Genomic DNA, 20469 nt, shown 5'->3' with positions numbered 1-20469 from the left:
GATCTCAACGAATACAACATCTTGAGAGACAAAAATCTCTTTTGTTTCTAAGTCAAACAGCTTCCAGCCTTTCTTGTCATATGGATAGCTTACTCCTACTTGCAAATTTATCACCATTCCTTCTTTGATTATGGGTGTAATATAAGGAGCCAAATATTCTCAAATGTTCATATGTAGGTTGTTGCCCACGTAGCATCTCATATGGAGTTTTTCCATTCAAAACAGTGGAAGGAGTTCAGTTAATCAAATATGTTGCAGTTAAATACATTCCCCTCAGAACTTAATAGGAAGATTACCTTGAAATCGCAGTGCTCGAGCCACATTCAAATGTCTATGTTTTCATTCCACTCTCCCATTTTGTTGGGGTATTCCGATGCAAGATGTCTGAAAAATTATTCCACGATCAAGAAAATACCTTTTCATGCATGTGAATTCTGTCTCATTATCACTTATGAATATTTTGACTTCTTTATGAAACTGCCTCTTAAGCAGAGCAAAAAAATTGTGAAGCATTTTCGATACTTCTCATTTATCAGCTAATAGGTATACCCATACAGCACGTGAATAATCATCAACTATTGTCAGAAAATAAAAAGCACAACAAGTAGAAGGAGTTCTATATGGTACCCATAAATCACAATGACTAATTCAAATGCACTACTAGTTTTATGTTCACTCAAAGGAAACTTCTTTCTAGTCTGTTTGGCTCTAAAATTGCTATCTTTGTGTTTTCTAACCTCAAGAATTAACTGGGTGATATTCAAGGAAGGATGTCCCAACCGTTTGTGCCATAAGTTCATGGAATACAAACCATCAGTTTTTGTAAGCTCTCATATTTCGAACTCCTTTGAAGAAATAGAGCTCATCCCTCCGTTCACCTGCTCCAATCAACATCCTTGAAATACGGTCCTACACATCACATAACTTATCAATGAATTGAACAACACATTTCAATTCATCCATCATCTGTGAAACAGATATCAAATTGCAATTCAATTTAGGCATATAGAGAACATTAGTAAGTTTTAAGCCTCCATCTAGCACCACGCTTCCTTATTTAGTCGTTGTTGTATGTTGTCCATTAGGAAGTTCAACTAGACAATTTTGAATATCTCGCAGTTCATGCATATGATTCAGGTTTCCAGTCATGTGGTTGGAAGCCCCTGTGTCAATTATCCATGTATTGGTATCACGCTCACCTACCATCTTGTCATTAGAGTTTGTTTTATGAGCATTTAGTAATTCTACCAGCGTCTGCCGCTGCTTTATAGTAAGCCCAGTCAAACCTAAACTGTCTCTTTCTGAGCATTTACATAGATCCTAGTGTCTGCACTTGTTCCACCACTGTGCACAACATTTGCACACATTGTTCCTCCTTTTCCTCATCCAATTCTCGGGTTGTCGTTGGAATTTAATTCATACGATGATGAAGTCTTCTTCACCATCTTATGTTCTTCTTGCTTATGAGACTTATTCTTAGGAACCTTCTCTTCATGATGACTCATTGCCACTAAATTTCAAACAAAACCTATTGGCTCTGCTACCATAAAGGATTCTATGATAGAATAATTTTGTTTTGTATTTCATGTTTTGCTAAGGCATAAATATATACAAGAAAGTTACAACAAAATCTCCTAAGATTGAGCTATATAGATTGATTCTCCAAATAAAACTCCTAAGATTACTTCTAGACTAAACAAATTAATTTACATGATCACAGACTAATAATACGGGATAATAATTGAGCATAATTACACACAGATTCTCTTATCTCATTAAGATGAATCTCAAGCATAAACAATTAAGAAAGAAGAAAATAAAAAAGAAATTCTCCTAACTAATAAAGCGACAAAGTAACCTAGCTTGAACCTGTTATTGGCCTTATGATTCACATTTATCTTGACTATTTGGCTAAAATAAAAGTTATTGATGAAGTTATACCATTTTAGTTCAATTTTTTAAAATAGAACCGGCTCGTTGAACTTATAAAAGACCGGTTCAGTTCGGTTCTTCAGAATATTTTTCCAGCTCAGTTCAATTTTGTTTGTCTAACCAAACCATGAACAACCTTAATCTTACCTTGGCATGGTTGATCATGTCAATTATTATATGCACAAGAAAAACACTTCTTTTTTTGTTACATGAAACTAATTAATTTTTCATATCACACCTAATAAAAAAAACTCAATGATTAAAAAAACTCTTAGTATATCTTGCATTTTTCCATGAATTAAATTAAAATATCACTTAATCAATCATAATTGATATTAATAAAGTTTTAGTTAAATTACTCGTTCTCTTAACTTTTGTTTAGGTCGCAATTTGGTACCTTGTATATAAAAGTTGTAATTAAGAGTCTAAGTGATTAATTTAGTCTAGATTCTTTTTTTACTCAATTAGAATTTAAAATATAAATGGAAGGGAGATAAGTTTTACTTCATTATTATTCAGTTTTTTGGCATTATTATCAAACAAAACAAAACAAAACGCCCTAAGGAAAATAATGCAAAACAGGGAAATTCTGTCTAATAAAGCCATGACGATAAAATCTTGATTCTTCATTTTTTGGCATTATTATCATACAAAAAACAAAACGCCTAAGGAACATAATGCAAAACAGGGAACTTCAATTTTTGTTAAATATTATTACCAAGTAATGGGCCACTGTAATTTGTTGTGTTATGATGACTTTCTCTACTCTAATAAGTACATCCATGTGAACTTGAATTTGGATCTTCTACCGACAGCACTCACACGGCACGACTTAGTGCAATAGAGAGTCAACGCGAAACTACACAGGCTTAAAAAAATGCAAATAATTATTAATTCCACAACCATTCAAAAAACACTATAAATAACTTTGTTGGTGAAACATAGTAGACCAGACCAAACAAAACACTGCACCTGGTTAAGGATAGAGTATAGCATGGCACAGTCTAGTTGCAAAACTTTGGTGCAGTGGTTGGTAGCAGCATTGCTCATTGCCTTGTTGGGTGGTGCACAAGCTGTTGCAATATGTAACATAGACTCAAGTCAATTAAACTTGTGTCGTGCTGCAGTTACTGGTCAAAACCCTCCACCACCGGATGAGAAATGTTGTGCAGTTGTTCGCCAAGCCAATTTGCGTTGCCTCTGCAGTTACAAGTCTACCCTACCTTCATTTGGAATAAACCCCAAAAATGCTTTGGCCTTGCCTGGTAAATGTGGTCTGCAATGGCCTCCTAATTGTTGAGGTAATCATTTGTAGCTTCAATACACTTTGAACATATTAATTACTTTCAGGGGTGTTTATGAAGAAGTTATTAAATGGTCCTGGACTACCACTTTTCTTTGATATCGATTAATCTTTATGTAACATGTATTTAAGATTTTAATTTAAGAGAAAAAGAATTAATAAAACTTAATTAAACATCTTCAATAATATATATATATATAGACTAAGTTGAACAATTCGGAGCATAACTCAAACTCATTTTCTACATGCATTGGTTCTAGTTTCTTAAACCCGGACCTGCCAAAAGTCCTTTCAAGCAGGGTTGTGTTAGTGAGACAAGACTCATGTGAACACCCCTAATTACTTTTGCAGTTTTAATTATATTAATTTTACGAGATAATGTTTCATTTTTACAGTGTAGTGAAGCAGTCAATGAAGGTCACGGACTCATGGTCATTACAAGCACCTTAGTCTTCAATATTGCTTTCAGGTGTTTCATTAACACTGAAGATAAATTTTAAGACAGCATTTGATATCTCTCGAATAACGGTGCAGTTTATTTTAATCAGTATGTAATGTCCAAAAGTTTGCTAGCAGATGTGTACGTGTATTAGTGTTTGATGTTGCAGAGGTATTTGAAGATATATCATTACTCTTTTCCCTCTATATGTCTAAACCTGTAATATGTATAATAAAATGTCTGGTTTTTGGACTCTGATTCAGTGGAAAATAAATAAATGAGACAGCCAGTATATACACGAGACAGAATATTTTAAAGAAAAAAAAAAAAAGCTAATGAATGATTTTATTAAAAAACGTTCTAAGCACAAGTAGTGCCCGAACAATTACAAGTAAAAAAGTATACAAATGTGCATGTGTAAAACTTAAATATTCATTAGATTAATAATAGAAAACCAATACGATCTTAAAATATATGATTTTCATAAATAATAGATACGCAGTGCGTATTTTTCTTTCTAGTAAGACTTTTCTCCGGTGTACTTTGATTTTTTGAAAGATGAGAAAAACAAGATTTCGCTTCCTTAATTATTTTTTCTGTCTCTCTAGGTTTGTGATGGCTAGGGGATAAAGAGAACATTTTTCTATTAGGAAGAAGACTTTGTCTCACATTAGTGGGTATTAATCCTTTTATAACCACTACTTCCATCAAGTAGTAGTTATTTTTAAAAACTTCTCTTATTTACCCTAATTATAATTTAGTGCTTAATTATTAATTATTTATTTACTAGTCTCTACATAAGTCACATGCCTCTCACATTAGACATTAATTCTAAAATTCTCCCACTTGGCTCATGTGACATTACCAAACATTATGGACTAAATAAATAAATAGATTAATGACTAAATCGTTCTATACATTGGGCACATCATAATTTCATGATTAAGAATAGAAACCAATTCAAGTCATGACAGTTGTACATCACTTAATCGACATAGTCCCTCCCATGTACTACAAATTAGTCTTCTCCTTAATATGACCATTAGTTAAAAGTACATAATTGGTCCAACATAATGTCTTTATTCAAGACATAACTTGTTAACATTACTCTAATACAAATATGCATGCAAACATAGAGAATAGATAATCAGAAACATATCATAAAATGAGCTTAGAGTGTGAGTAAAATCCATAAGTTAAATTACACTTAATGATCATCAATAACAATAATGTTCATACTTTCATCATGTTCTATAAATGTCTTGGGCAGTAATCCCTTTGTCAAAGGGTCAGTTATCATAAGGTTTGTGCTAATATACTCTATTGACACTCTTTGTTTCTGAACTTCTTCCTTTTCGACAAAGTACTTCAATTTCATATGCTTAGCACCCTTAGAGTACTTGTCGTTCTTAGAGAAAAATACTGTTACGGAGTTATCACAATACATTTTCAGTGGCCTAGCAATATTGTCGACAATTCTAAGCCCTGAAATAAAGTTTTGCAACCAATTAACCTGAATTGTGGCCTCAAAACATACTACAAATTCAGCTTCCATGGTAGATGCAACAACAATTGATGCATACGAAATTGCTTCCATTTGTTTTCAATCCAGATCATTTCTAAGACATTGTGTGAGACTAAATTTGTCTCCTTTATGAATTGGAATGGGTGATACTAAGCACTTTTCCATCCTAAATTTCTCTAGTACTTTATTGATATATGTTTTCTGAGACAAGCCTAACAATTCTTGTGATCTATTTTGGAATATTTGTATCCCTATCACATAGCTTGCCTCACCCATATCTTTCATTTCAAAGTTGCTAGAGAGAAACTTCTTAGTCTCATAAAGAAGACCAAGAACATTAGTTGCAAGCAAGATATCATCAACATACAGAATTAGAAAAATAACCTTACTCCCACTGACCTTCAAATATATACACCGATCAAAAGTATATTCCTTAAATCCAAAGGAAACAATGGTATCATTAAACTTCAAATACCATTGGCAGGAAGCTTGCTTAAGACCGTATATTGATTTCTTTAATTTGCACACCATGTGTTCCTTTCCTTTAACTGAGAACCCCATTGGTTGGTCCATATAAACATCTTCCTCTAAATCTCCATTAAGAAAAGCAATTTTCACATCCATTTGATGTAGCTCCAGGTCATAATGGGCTACTAATATCATGATAATCCTGAAATAATCCTTTCATGAGACCGGTGAAAACATCTCTTTATAATCAATGTCATCTTTTTGAGTAAATCCCTTAGCAACAAGTCTAGCCTTGTAACATTCAAGGTTTTCATGAGAGTCATGTTTAGTTTTGAAGACCCACTTACAACCATTTCTCTTACAACCCTTTGGCAATTATACAAGGTCTAAAACACCATTATGTTCCATGGAATTTATCTCTTCTTTCATGGCATTTAATCATTTCTCAAAATTATAATGGCTTACAACTTGTGAAAATGAAACTGGATCATTATCATTAATGCTTAAGTATGTTTCTGATTCATGTAGGTATACCACATAATCATTCGAAATAGTTGGTCTCCTTTCTCTTTGAGACCTCCTTAATGCTACTTTTTGAGGTTCTTCCACAATAGATTCATTATGTATCATAGGCTCATTACTGTGTTTCTCTTCTTCATTGTTGTTTGGAACAACAACTAAAGGAGCAATCACTTTACTGCCAGAGGCACAAGCTAAAGGGACTTGCACTCTAACTTCTTTAATTTCCACATCTGGTGGAACTGCACTCCCACTTATTTCACCATTTCCAATTAGCCTTGCATTTTCAGTTTCAACAATTCTCATACTATGATTAGGACAATAAAATATATACCCTTTTGACTTTTCTAGATAACCAATGAAATATCCACTGATTGTTCTTGCATCCAATTTTCTTTATTGTGAATTATAAATCCTTATTTCTGCCTGGCAATCCTAAACATGCAAGTGCCTTATACTAGGTGTCCTATTTGTCCACAGTTCAAAAGGTGTCTTCGGAACTGCCTTAGTAGGAATCCTATTCATCAAATATATGGTAGTTTTCAAGTCATACATCCAAAAAGGTATGAGTAAAGTTGAATTGCTTAACATGCTTCTAACCATATCCACTAATGTTCTATTACGCCTTTCTGATACACCATTTTGTTGTGGTGAACCATACATTGTGTATTGCGCACAAATGTCACATTTTTGAAGGAGTTTAGCAAATGGACCTGGGTGTTGCCCAGTTTCATTGTATCTTCCATAATATTCACCACCTTTTATCAAACCTAGCAACTTTCACCTTTATCTTCCGTAACACACCATTTTGTTGTGGTGTACTAGGCATTCAAGTAAATTTCTAAGACATCCATTGCCTAAAATTTCTCATGTAGTAAGTAGACATAACTGTAACGTAAATAGTCATCAATAAAGCTGATAAAATATTTTTCCTTTCCGGAAGAATTAACATCAAAAGGCCCACAAATATCAGTATGCAACATTTCAAGAAGCTAAGTTCTTATTGTAGCCCCTTTCTTTGTATGTTTTGTTTTTTTTCCTTAATACAATCCACACAAATATTTAGATCCGTAAAATCTAGATCATGAAGAATTTCATCCTTTATTAATCTTTTCATCCTTTCTTTAGAAATGTGACCTAAACGTTTATGCCACAAGAAAGCAGATCGTTCATTCACTAAACTACGTTTAGTGTCAACATTATGATGCAGAGTTAAAACGGTTTTAGCATACAAAACATCTAATTTCAAATTATATAAACCATCACAAAGAATACTAATAACTATTAATTATGAGTCTATTTGGGGTTAAATTATATAGGAATTTGTAATTTTTCTCTCCTAATTCTTTCTTTTTAAGCAAATAATTGTTAAATTAACATCATTTAAATTTTTGTGCAGAGAATATTAAAATTGATAAATTTATGATGCTTAATGAGTAAAATAAAGGCCAAAAAGCATGGATAATTAAGGAAACCAGGACTAATTAAAGAAAGCAGGCTAATTAAGGAAAGCAGTGTTAATTAAGGAAGGTAGACTAATTCAGAAGTCTGCTTAGCTAAGCTAATCTGCACATATAAAAGAAGAAGAAGAGAGAAGGAAAAAACACACAGAAATTCTAAGAGAATACAATTCATTATAGAAGGCAAAGGCTAAAAGAAAGAGAAGAACGCATTAGGAGTCATTCCTTTCCTCCATTTCCTTTCTTATCTTCTTCCCCTTTACTAAAAACCCCTTTCTTGTAATTGTAAAGCCTCCATGACAATGAGAGACTAAACCCCCTTTGTTGGGAACTTGGCAGTCAACTACTCTTGATGTAATTTCTCTTCCTATCTATTTATGAATATTACATTTGCATTATTTTTTTCTTGTGCTTAATATTATTGTTTGTGGCTTGATCACCCATTTGCATGGTAAGTTTTAGGGGTAGCGTTGAGAAACATTATTTTCTAACAAAACTAGGAAAGAGTATCTAAATAAAGTCATCGCTAGGGATAGGTTGATATTTGTTTAGCTTGTTATAAATCTCTATTCTTAATGCAATTTACTATTTAGGTTCTGCAAAGGAATTTGGAAGCGAAAATAGATAAATTAGTCTCTTTCATGCCAGGGACCAAAGTTAGAGTATATTAGTAGATGCAGGTGTAAATTAAAATAATTATAAATAGAGAAAAATCATTAACATTACATCAAGGAGTAGCTCTGGTAAACTAAGTTCCCAACATTCTCATCTTCTGAATTTCTATAATAATTGGCTTTTCTTTTCCTTTCTGTTTTTAATTAATTAATTTAAATTCTTATTTAATTTCTTCTTTTGTTTGATTTAATTTTCTACCAATTTAAATTATTTTTTCTCATAACCTTTTCAAATCAATTTTCTTTAACCTTTTTTATTAATAAAATATTCATCTACCTAAGTACAAACAAAGTCCCTGTGGATTCGACATTCGGACTTCTGTTTTAACTTTATCACTTGGGATGAATTGGTGCACTTGTCAATCCATCAACAAATATTAGTACCAATGAGATTATTATGCTTAAATAAACTGAAACATCCATTACCAAAATTAAAAGAGTGTCTAGTAACATTAAGTTTAGATAATGAAACAAATTCCTAGATAAACTAGGTACATAAAGAGTTTCCTATAAATCTAAATGATGTCCAGTGTCAAGTTTTAAACGATAAGTCCTGAATGCTTCCACGGGAGCTTTCACTTTATTCTCCATAAAGACGAACTTCTCATTTGGGCTTATGGTTTGGATGGTAAGGAATCCTTGCATAGTATTAGAAACATGAGTCGTACACTTAGAATCAATCCACCATGTATTATGGAGAACTTCAGTTAAGTTTGATTCAAAACATAAATGATCATTAAGCTCACCTTTCTTTCCAAACCAAGACTTACGCTTTGGGCAATCCTTCTGGAAGTGTCCAGATTTCCCACAGAAATCTCAATTATTTCCCTTTGATACCTTCTTCTAGATTTGCAAAGAGTCATCATTGATCTTTAATGGCCTTTTGCCTTTTTCATGTTTCCTCACAAATTTCTTTCCAGCTCCTTGATTCCCTTGGTGACTTACATAATGAACTAGGTAACTTCCTTGATTCTTAAGCCTTGTTTCTTCCTTAACTAACATACTGTGCAATTCATGCACATTTCATTTATCTTTCATGTTATTATAGCTCATTTGGAACGGTTCATACTCAAACGAGACAAGGAAGTTCTCATTCATAGTCATTCCCAAGGTCTTAAGTCTTGCTGTAATGTTTGTCATCTCAATGACATGTTTATGCATAGTAAATAAACCATCAAACTTCATGGTAATTAGTGTACTCATTAATGTCCCAGCAAGAGACTTATCAATTGTTTGAAAGCGCTCTCCCACTAACCCCATAAACTCTTTAGCACTATCGGTCTTAGGGAGAGTTATCTTAATATTGTTTGCAATAGTCATTATCATGAACATTAGATTGAGTCTGTTAGATTTTTCTCAATCTTTATAATGGACTTTCTCTTCATTGCTACTAGCATCAGTAATAGTAGCATGCTTCTCTTCCAATATAGCAAGATCAAAATCCAATACACCAAGGTGAAATTGGACTTGCTCATTCCAGTCAGAGAAGTTAAGCCCATAAAATATTGGCATGGATGATACATGTGAATTCAGTGAATTGAGAACACGTACTACATAATAAATTCACATAAGCGTTTTGAGACATAAAACACATGTCATACATATAATTCATTTAGATAACGATCAATGTATATTGATGCTCTCCTTTGGCTGATACACCAACAGACAACATACAAACATGATGATGCTAATAAGACTCTTAACATTATTTGGCAATTAAATATGCATCAATTAGTAGTACCTATTACCTTTGGGTATATAAATAAACTAATGGTACACACAAATTACCTACAATTATATTCATTGATTATAAGAACAATTAATCAACCTTTGGGTGATCCATAAATGCCTTATAACAATGAATTTCAATTACTCATAAACCAATAATCATATAATTTAGCATCCATTATTCTATGAGTAATTGAAGTAATCATTAATTTAAAATTAAATAACCTTATAGATTTGGTCACTTTGGTGACTAACAAATCCATCATACACTTAATTCCAATCAAATATATGGTCTGCACATACTTATTGTTATTAACAATTCATAGTCATTTTATTAATTTCATTCGAGACCATAAAATAATATTCACATTTATGAGAAATTGAAGTAATCATTAATTTGGAATTAAATAACCCTGTAGATTTGGCCACTTTCGTAACTAACAAATCCATCATACACTTAATTCCAATCAAATATACGGCCTCGACATACATATTGCTATTAACAATTCATAGTCATTTTATTAATTTCATTTCAGACCATAAAATAATATTCACATTTTTTTTGTATTCAAACAAATATATATATAGCATATACATATTTAATGCTACTAATAATTTCAAAGCATTCACGTTAATTTAATTCCAAGACATAAACTTTCAATTAATCTTTAATCCTGTTCAAAAATACTATTCGGAAAAAAACGAACAGTGGAATTGAGAATAGCAAAAAGTGGGCTTAGAATAGCAATTCAAAAAGAATTCCAATTCAACGAGAATTGCTTTTAAACGTACATGGCACATGAGACATTTGTAACAGCATGTTCTACACAACAGCTATTAAATACCAACATAGAAGAACACCCTGCTGTTTTACTTACGAACATAGATAGCCAACAACACCTAACGTAAGAGCAAGCTAAATTGAGCATATAATAAACCAATGAATATTACTCTGCTCCATATGAAGATTGCGCTCCAAATGATAAAACCGAATTTAATCTGCTCCATGCAATTGAGTAAATAAGCCTTCAGAGACAGAATACATAATCTTGCAAGAAATTCTTCAATGAGACACCATAGTAATAATTAATAAATATAGATAGTTGTGTCCGGTCTTCACAGCATTTATCAATTATGGGATCTCCTTCACAATATTAACTTCTTCACTAGTATGCTTAAATTAAAATAGATTAAAAATTGATAGATTGAATACCAGTTTAAAAATTTGGATTATTTACATGGAAATTATTTGTTATTTTTATTTATTACTTTGTTAGTATAAAGCTTTATAATTTAAATTGTGATAATTTGGGTATGGGTCATTTTAATTGTAATTTTATTTGATTTAAGTCTAAATATCATTCATTTATAGAATATTGATATTTACAAATTGTTAAAAATTAAATTAGTAAAAAATATAATAAAAATAAATTTAGTTAAGAAATGGACAAATTTTGTATTGATATATGACATTATTCATATGAGTAAGTAACACAGTAAACATTTTCGAGAATATGAAAGTAAGAATACCATTTCTCATGTTTGTTAAGAGATTATCCAAAAATATTGATGGACATCTTTTCCAGAAAAAATGGCATTCCCTTGTTTACACTGTTTTTAGTGAGGGGTGAGAAAGTTCATTTCCATAGGAATGTGGAAAGTTAATTTTTTAACCTCACTATAACTTCAATTTTTTTATTTTTAAAATTAAAAAAGTACGTCTAGAAATATCAAAAGTTAATCAAACGTATTTTTATATATGTCCAGGAATAACACTCTAGTTACAATATTTTCAGGAATGTGATTCCTGTGGGAATGTAACATTATAACATGAAACAAATGTCTACTAAGAAATTGCATCTAAGTTTTGTTCATAATTATAATAATTAATAGAATGATTTATAATATTTCGTGCATATTAGATTTGTTAACTGATTCAAGTTTTTCTTTGATTTTGTAATTAATTGAAAAACTTAAATTATAGTTGTTAAAAAATTAAAAATATAAAAAATTTAGTGTCTCCCAATTGATATTTTGTCACTAGTAAAACATTTTATGTTGTCCAGTAAATAATAAATTATTTTAGATCCAAATACTACAAGAAAAATGACCTATCCCTATGAATGCCTTTTTTCACAGACATAAATTAGTGTAGGTAAATCTCAAAAATATTTCTACCTACACTTGACTAATGTAGATAAAACTCAACCGTTTGTACCAACCATTATTTGGTGTATGCAAATTCATTAAAACTAAAAAAAGACTTCTACCTACAACTACATTGTGCAGGTAAAACTCAAAAAAAACTTTGCTTATGATTGATTAGTGTAGGTAAAACTCAAGGATTACTACCTACAAAAGTGCAGATAAAACTTCATAAAACTTATGCCTATAATTGATTGGTGTAGGTATAACCTCAAAAAATTTTATACCTACCATTGGTTGGTGTAGGTATAACCTCAAATGATAGTTTAAAAATTATAATAATATAAAAGTTATACATTTGTAACTTTAAACATAAGTTACTTGGGATAAAATTAACTTAAAAGTTAATTAAAAACTAAAAAAATTAATTATTAAATTATAAAATCATAATTTAATAAATAAGAATAACTAATAAATTATTAAGAGTAAAAAAACATAAAAGTCATAAGTTAATATTTAACAAAAATACTATTCAAGTAATATTTTTAAAACACCCATTACAAAAAAAAAAGTTTATCAGGTCAGACATATTTTAAAAGATTACCTACTCTTAATCTTTTAAAAGATTGAGCACCAAATATTTTGAAGTAGTAGTAAAACGTTGCTTCCTCATTCTCTTCCGCTTTGAAGTCTCTCTCTCGAGCGCCAATTCAAACTCTGCGTGCAGAACATTCTACAATTCTTGCAAACCCGCACAAGCCGGTGGAGCTCCTCCTTTTCGAACCTCAACCGGAGCTAGCTAGGGTTTCAATTTCATTCACCAACGCAAACATAAACCCCTCTCTCTTTTATCGCTTATTTCCCTTCTCTCGCACTTATTCTTTCTTCCTTTCTTAGGGATTTACATTTTCCGTGACGCATCTCAGCGTTTTCATTATGACAACATGCCTATTAACTTTACTCCTCTTTACAATTCTATACGCCTGCAATTTTATTTATTTATTAGGGTTTTCCATATCTTCTATCAAACGCAGAATTTAGAGTTTTGCTATAGGCCGCGTCTATGCCACCCCCTCCCTGATAATTTTTATGCTAATCTTTGTTGAAATTAAGGATTCGTGTTCTGTTTTTTTTTGTACGTTTTACGCCTAATGATTTCAGAATGCATTTGTTTTTAATCAGAATTTTTAATTCAATTGCAATTGCATTTACTGTTGGGGATTGTGATTTTACTTCCGAATTGGCCGTTGCAACATTTGATTCACTGATCTTGATTAGAAAGTAACAAATTATTATTATTATTATTAAGTGTGACTTTGTACCAGTCCTTGAAGTGACTGGTAATCTTATTGTTGAGAGATTTAGGTTTAGTTATTTTATCACTCTTTAAGATACGACCTGATTTATCCAACGTTGTTTAGAGTAGGTAGTTTGTAAAGTGATAGCTCATCGGTTTGCTCAATCTTTTAAAATATTTCTCTGAATTGCTCATCGGTTTGTAAAGTGATAGCTCATCGGTTTGCTCAATCTTTTAAAAAAGTTTACCAGGCCTTGCGCTTGTTTTTTTTTTTATATTATCTGTGTTGGTAGACATTTTAGATTTTTGAAATGGTCTGACTTGTTATAATTTTGCCATCCTTGTTTCTTGTTTTGAGGTAAAGTTGTGCCTGAGATATCATGGTTTTGAACTGTTCTTTCTAAACTATTCAAGTTTTGTTCCAATGCCTGTGGTGATCAATGGTATTCTTGCAACTTGATTCAACTGCTAATATATTGGTGGTTGTAGGCTTCCAGTGCATTAGACATTTAGTTATTAGTTAAAATTCTCACAAGAGTCAAAGTTATTGTTTTGGTTCATTAATGCAGAATTAGTACACACTTGGAGCCTGTGTTCAGCCATGGTTTCATTGAGCACAACTAGGATTTTCACAGTATAATCATTATGCCATGATGAACACGAATTCTAGATTTTATTCATTACTTGTGTGGTAATTGTTTGTTGAGTCTAGCTGGGCAGTGCTGCGAAGGTGGAAGGATTTTAAATGTCGTTTAATAAGTATTGTAACTGCATACTCTTCAATTGTGCATTGATTGTAGAATGTGCGGAGTGAATGTGAGCTGAAAATCTATAGAATCCACTAATGTAGCCACTGAAAAAAAAATCCTATTTTGAATACTAACATGCTTCCAATTCCTATTTGAATCTTTACTTCCTTTGTTTCTATTGGTCTTTCTTGTGGTTTCCTTTCCGAGTTTGCCGTTATCATGGTGTTGCATTGATTATTGATATTATGGATAACTTAATTGCTTCCTGCATATTTTTTTGCAATCAATATATAACATGTTAGTATTTGCTTAAGAGTTACTTAGAAATAGGAAATGGAAGCATGTTAGATTCAAATATGACATCATTTCCAATCAGAATGGAGGCTGGAATTGGGGATAGAAATAGAATGGAAGAAAAATTGACACAAATGGAAACTAGTAAACTACTATAACTGAGTCTTTTAAATGAACTGAGGAAGACATTGATATACCATATGAAGGAAGAATTTGGAATTTCCAATCATGGTGAGCAAAGATTTTGCACGAAATGAATCTGGTTCAGATCATCAATACAGTATAGATGAATATTGTATGGCAATTAAGGTGGAACTGGCTTCCTTTTAATGGAGAAAACTGAAAACCCTGTAGGATACTAGGATGATCACAAGAGCAGAGACATATTTTGAAGTGCCAAATATTTTGAAGAAAGTGAAGATCAAATCTGCTAAAAGTATAGGGATCAACCATCCATTGGTTCACTGAAGATGATCTCACCTTGGAGACATTCAAGAGTGATAGTGGCATGATTTGGAGGCAGACAATTTGCAATCTTTATTAATTATCAGAATTGAAGCAATTGGCAACGTTACAGGGATATATACAAGTTTAAAGGTTGTCGAAGGAGCAGTATTTAGGCTATTTCTAATTTACATGAAAGTAATATAGAGGAAAAACAAAGGATTATGCTTTATAGGTGTTGAGAAAATGTCCATCCGTTGCACCAATGTGCAGAGAAACAATTAAGATTGGTGATATTATCTGATGATGAAGCACTACATGATTAGGCTGAAATAATTATTGTTGAAATGGATGGACATAATAAGGAAGAAGCTTTTCTCTGCTATCAACCTTGGGGACAAGGCTGATTTTTCAGAAAGTGGTGATAATGGGAACTGATGATAAGTGTCATGAGCAGTCATGTATTATTGGATACTTGTGTGATAAACACTCATGTTGGCAGCTATGGGTAGAAGTTAGGAGCAAAAATGTATTAGAATCAGAATATAGAAAATAGGTCATCTTGCATTTACTATTCTGTATAAGAATTAGAAATAACCCTGATAAGTTATTCATAGAAAATAACCGATGGCAGTTATGTATTAGGGTATATCTGATAGTAAGATGTGTAATTAGGGAGAGGGTATTGTTATATGCAGTATGCTTAATTCATAGATATGCTTTTCAGTTGGTGTCCTGGTGTCCATATTGGTTTTCGAGTAACTGTGAAACAATTTCATTTAAAATCCACTTTTAATTTTATCGTTCTTGTTTTTTTTCTTTTTCTGCTTTTTTCCTACATAGTTTTTTTTTTTTAAGGATCTTTCCTAGCTATGTAGTTCAATGTAAGGCTAATCTACATAAAAGGAAACGTGCAAGCAACGAGCAATGTATCCAGAGAATGCAACATTAAAGAGGAGCCTACAAATCATTTATAATTTTTTGAATGTACGAAATTTGCAAGGGTTGGGTCTTAGTGCTTGATCTATTTTGGAATCTTAACAACACTAATACGAAATAATGGCAGAGAACATTAATTATGCCCAATTCGAAGGCCTTGTGAGTTGTGATAAGAAAGCAGCAATGCTTTGGATAATTACATATATGGCACTCAATTACGTGGTCCATATGATCAGCTAGCTAGGAACATTGTTACTTTCAGATACCTTGATGTGGACATTACTGAAACTGAACATACCTTTTTAAAAAAACACGTTTAAACAGTAATAAATCTAATTATTTATTTTTATTATTATGCAATGTTTTCTTCTCGTGTTATTCATACAGTTTATCCAGTCCACCAGATTATTTCAGGGTTGGGTCTATCTTATGAAAAAATTCATGTTTGTCCCAATGAATGCATATTGTATAGGAAGGATTTGGCTGATGCTGAAATTTGCCCTAAATGCAATTTGTCAAGATGGAAATATAACTCTGATGATGTTGAATGTAGAAAAAAGATACCAGCAAAGATTCTTCGTTGGTTCCCTCTTATACCTAGATTGCAAAGACTTTTTGTATCACCAAAAACAACTTGTTCTATGATATGGCATGAGGTTGGTCGAACTAAAGATGGACTGCTGAGGCATCCAGCTTATTCAATTGCTTGGAAGGATTTTGATTGTCAGTATCCTGATTTTACTTATGACGCTCGTAATGTTCGACTAGGTTTGACTACTGATGGCTTTAATCCTTTCAAAACTATGGCAATTTCCCATAGCACTTGGCTTGTTATCTTGATTCCGTACAATCTTCCTCCATGGATGTGTATGAAGCAACCTAATTTTATACTTTCATTGCTTATTCCTGGTCCAAAAAGTCCAGGTATGAACCTTGATGTTTATATGCAGCCTCTCGTGGAAGAATTAAAGGAATTATGGGAAATTGGGGTAAAAACATTTGATGCATGTAAAAAAGAGTCATTCCAAATGCGTGCTGTAATTATGTGGACTATTAATGATTTTTCTGCTTATGCAAATTTGTCTGGTTGGAACACTAGAGGCCAATATGCTTGTCCATGTTGTGGTTTTGAGATTGGCTCAAAGTGGTTGCGTTATGGTAGAAAGTTTTGCTATATGTGTCATCGTCGTTGGTTAGAGCCTGATCATAAGTGGAGATACAATAAAAGAGATTTTGATGGAACCCAGGAGTTTAGAGCTCCACCTGATCTACCTAGTGGAGTTTTTTCTTTGAGATAGATGGAATATCATGGAGTTGGGGATTGGTCACCATGGAAAAAGAGAAGTATTTTGTTCACATTGCCTTATTGGCAACATAGTGTGCTCCGTCATAATCTTGATGTTATGCACATAGAAAAGAATGTGTGTGATAACATTATTGGGATGTTGTTACAATTAGAAGGTAAGTCAAAGGACAATGATAAGGCACGCTATGATCTTGTTGATATGAATATTAGAAGCCAATTACATCCAAAGATGCACCCAAGTAAAGGCAAACAATATTTTCCTAGAGCTTGTTACCAAATGACTTCAAAAGAGAAAGAAACATTTTTGGAAGTTCTCAAAACAATAAAAGCTCCTGATGAATATTTGTCTAATATTTCAAGATGTGTTCAAGTGAAGGAACACAAAATATCCGGTCTCAAAAGTTATGATTGTCATCTTTTAATGCAAAAGTTTCTTCCTATAGCTATGAAAGGTTGTTTGCCAAACAAAGTGAGTTTAGCTATATCTGATCTTTGTTGTTTCTTCGAGGAGTTGTGTGGCAAGGTGCTTAATGAGAGTAATTTAGAGCACCTAGAGCATCAAGTAGCTCTAACATTATGCCAATTAGAATAGATTTTTCCTCCATCTTTTTTCACCGTAATGGTACATTTGGTAATCCATTTGGCACATGAAGCAAGAGTTGGAGGTCCTGTACATTACCGATGGATGTATCCTATTGAAAGGTATGAATACTTTTTAATCATTTTAAAACATTCTAGAGTTATAAAGTAAAATGATATTATCTTAATTTGTAACCTAAAATTTTCTTTTTAGGTTCCTTTTGACTCTAAAGTCATTTGTTCATAATCGAGCACATCCAGAAGGATCTATTGCAGAAGGATATTTAGCTCATGAATGCTTGATATTTTGTTCAAGATATCTATCTAGGGTGGAGACTCATTTTAATCAATTTGCTCGAAATGATGACTCATGTTTTGTGGAAAATGTAAGTGTTTTAAATCCTAGAGGTAGACCATTGGGGAGAAAGAAGCAAGTTGGATTCAATGTGAAGAAGAGAAAAAGAGCTTCTCGAATTTCTCTTGATAAGAAAGCATTGGTTCAAGCACATAGATATGTGCTTTTCAATAGCAACAATGTTGACCACTTTCAAAAGTAATACAATTTTTTTCATATACATTTAGTTATTGAATATTTGTATAATATCTTTCTATCAATGATAATGCTTACTTTTTCTAACCTTTTTTACATAGAGCCCATACTGATCTTATCAAGAGACAAAATCGTCGATTATCTCCATATGAAGTTGACAAAATTCATAGTAAAGAATTTCCAGATTGGTTCCGTGAAAAAGTAAGTTTAGGAAGCATCAATAATATTAAATTTTGCATTCATTTAAAATTTTAACCATTTGAAATAAAATTGTGGTAGGTTGCTCGATTGGAAGAGCAAGACAACACTTTAGTGACAAATGATATCAAGTGGTTAGCTCGTGGTCCACTAGAAATAGTGAGAAGATATAGCGGGTACATTTTTAATGGAGTTAGATTTCATACAAAGACACGTGAAAGGTGCTTGAAGACTCAAAATAGTGGCATTGTTGTAACTGTTAAGACATTAAGTTATGCCAATTCAAGAGATAAAAACCCAAAGGAGGGAGAAATCCACTACTATGGTGCACTAACAGATATAATTCAATTGGATTATTCTGGAAAATATAAGGCTATACTTTTCAAGTGTGATTGGGTTGATATAAACAGGGGTTGCAAAATTGATAACTTCGGTATGACATTAGTGAATTTCAATTATTTGCAACATACAAGGAATGATATATGTGACGATCCATTTGTTTTTGCATCTCAAGCTAAGAAAGTATTCTATGTGGAGAATAAAACACAAAATGGTTGGCTTGTTGTTGTGCATGCTAAAATCAGAAATGTATATGATATGGGTGATGAGCAATCCAATGACACGGATCAAGGGAATGAACAAGTCTTACAAGAGATAAATCATAATGATTTGATCAGACCAGAAGCCGATGATAGTGATGATATCATTGAAGTTACAATACCTATGGAGAACATTTTATCACATGACAAGGATGATAATTATATAGATGATGATGAGAGCGATGCAGACTTCTTTTGATTTGTTTTTATTTGTTCTATTTGAACATTTGGTTATATTTTGAGTATACATGTATTGAACATTTTGTCACATTTATATACTCTTATTCCTTTCTTTAGTTTTTTCTTCTTATTATTGATTACTCTTGTGTTTATTTTTTGTTATGTATAAAAATCACTCACAATATAATGATGCTATCCGTTTTTTTATCAAAATTTGTTTCGTTATTTCCTCAATAGTTTGATTCTTGGTGATTGGAGATTGGTGAAAAAATAGCTTACAAGCAATCTAAATTCGCATTTTAGGTAATTACTTTATTCTTCTTTTATTTTTTGGCATGGTGTTTAAAAAAATCATAGTCAATAATGTAGTTATATCTAATTTTTATTTTATTTTATTTTTTGGATTGGTTTATTCAGCATACTATGGGAAAACACAGAAAGTTGAATATCATTCAGAATGATGGTCAATCACAAGCAAAAGAGCAATCAATTGAAAGCTCTACTGAAGTGAACCAAAATAACAACTCTATACTTGAAGAAAATGCACAATTTGAAGGAGGTATAAAGATTTTATTAACTTAATTTCTTTATTTTATATTAAATTATTTATAGCACAATTGTTTATTAACTAAATCAACAATCACAAACAGAACAACACATACAAGAAGATAGTCATGTTCAGTCTCATACTTCTCTTGAAAGTGCAAGTGAAAGTTCAACTAAAGGTATTTATACACATATGCTTTTTTGGGTTAGAATTATATGTACAATTCTGTTTGAGTTGAATATCTTTTAGAATATGATAAGATTAAATTTACTAGTGAGTTTCCTTTTTCCATATAGTTCAAATTTGTGTGTGTGTGTTTGATAAATGTCATATCCATGAATGATTTAGGTAAAAAGAGAACCAGAGGTTATACACATATGTTAGATGTGTGGAACTTGCCAGATGGAGAATTTATACTTGTTGAAGTAGATCATTGGGGCAATCCTATGGGTTGGGAAGGGAAAACTCTACTGAATGCAATTGGGAGCTTGGTAATGAGACACCAATGTGCTCCTATCAATTTTCTTAGCTGGAAAGACATGCCTAAGGACTATATTACTGACATGGAATTCAGGTCTAGTATAAAACTTTATA

At 32.0% G+C, this 20469-nt stretch overlaps 1 protein-coding gene across 1 annotated transcript; it reads left to right on the top strand.

Moving 5' to 3' along the window:
- The first annotated feature begins 2879 nt into the window (after nt 1–2879).
- LOC100526983 (uncharacterized) lies at nt 2880–3929 on the top strand. The gene is given in 2 exon segments (NM_001249922.2): nt 2880–3233; nt 3631–3929. A coding segment is annotated over 1 exon segment (306 nt). The 5' UTR covers nt 2880–2926; the 3' UTR covers nt 3233; nt 3631–3929.
- The last annotated feature ends 16540 nt before the right edge of the window (nt 3930–20469 follow it).

Source organism: Glycine max, chromosome 18 (genome assembly GCF_000004515.6).
Source record: "Glycine max cultivar Williams 82 chromosome 18, Glycine_max_v4.0, whole genome shotgun sequence".
Classification (NCBI taxonomy): Eukaryota; Viridiplantae; Streptophyta; class Magnoliopsida; order Fabales; family Fabaceae; genus Glycine; species Glycine max.
This window is presented reverse-complemented; position numbering and strand designations above follow the sequence as displayed.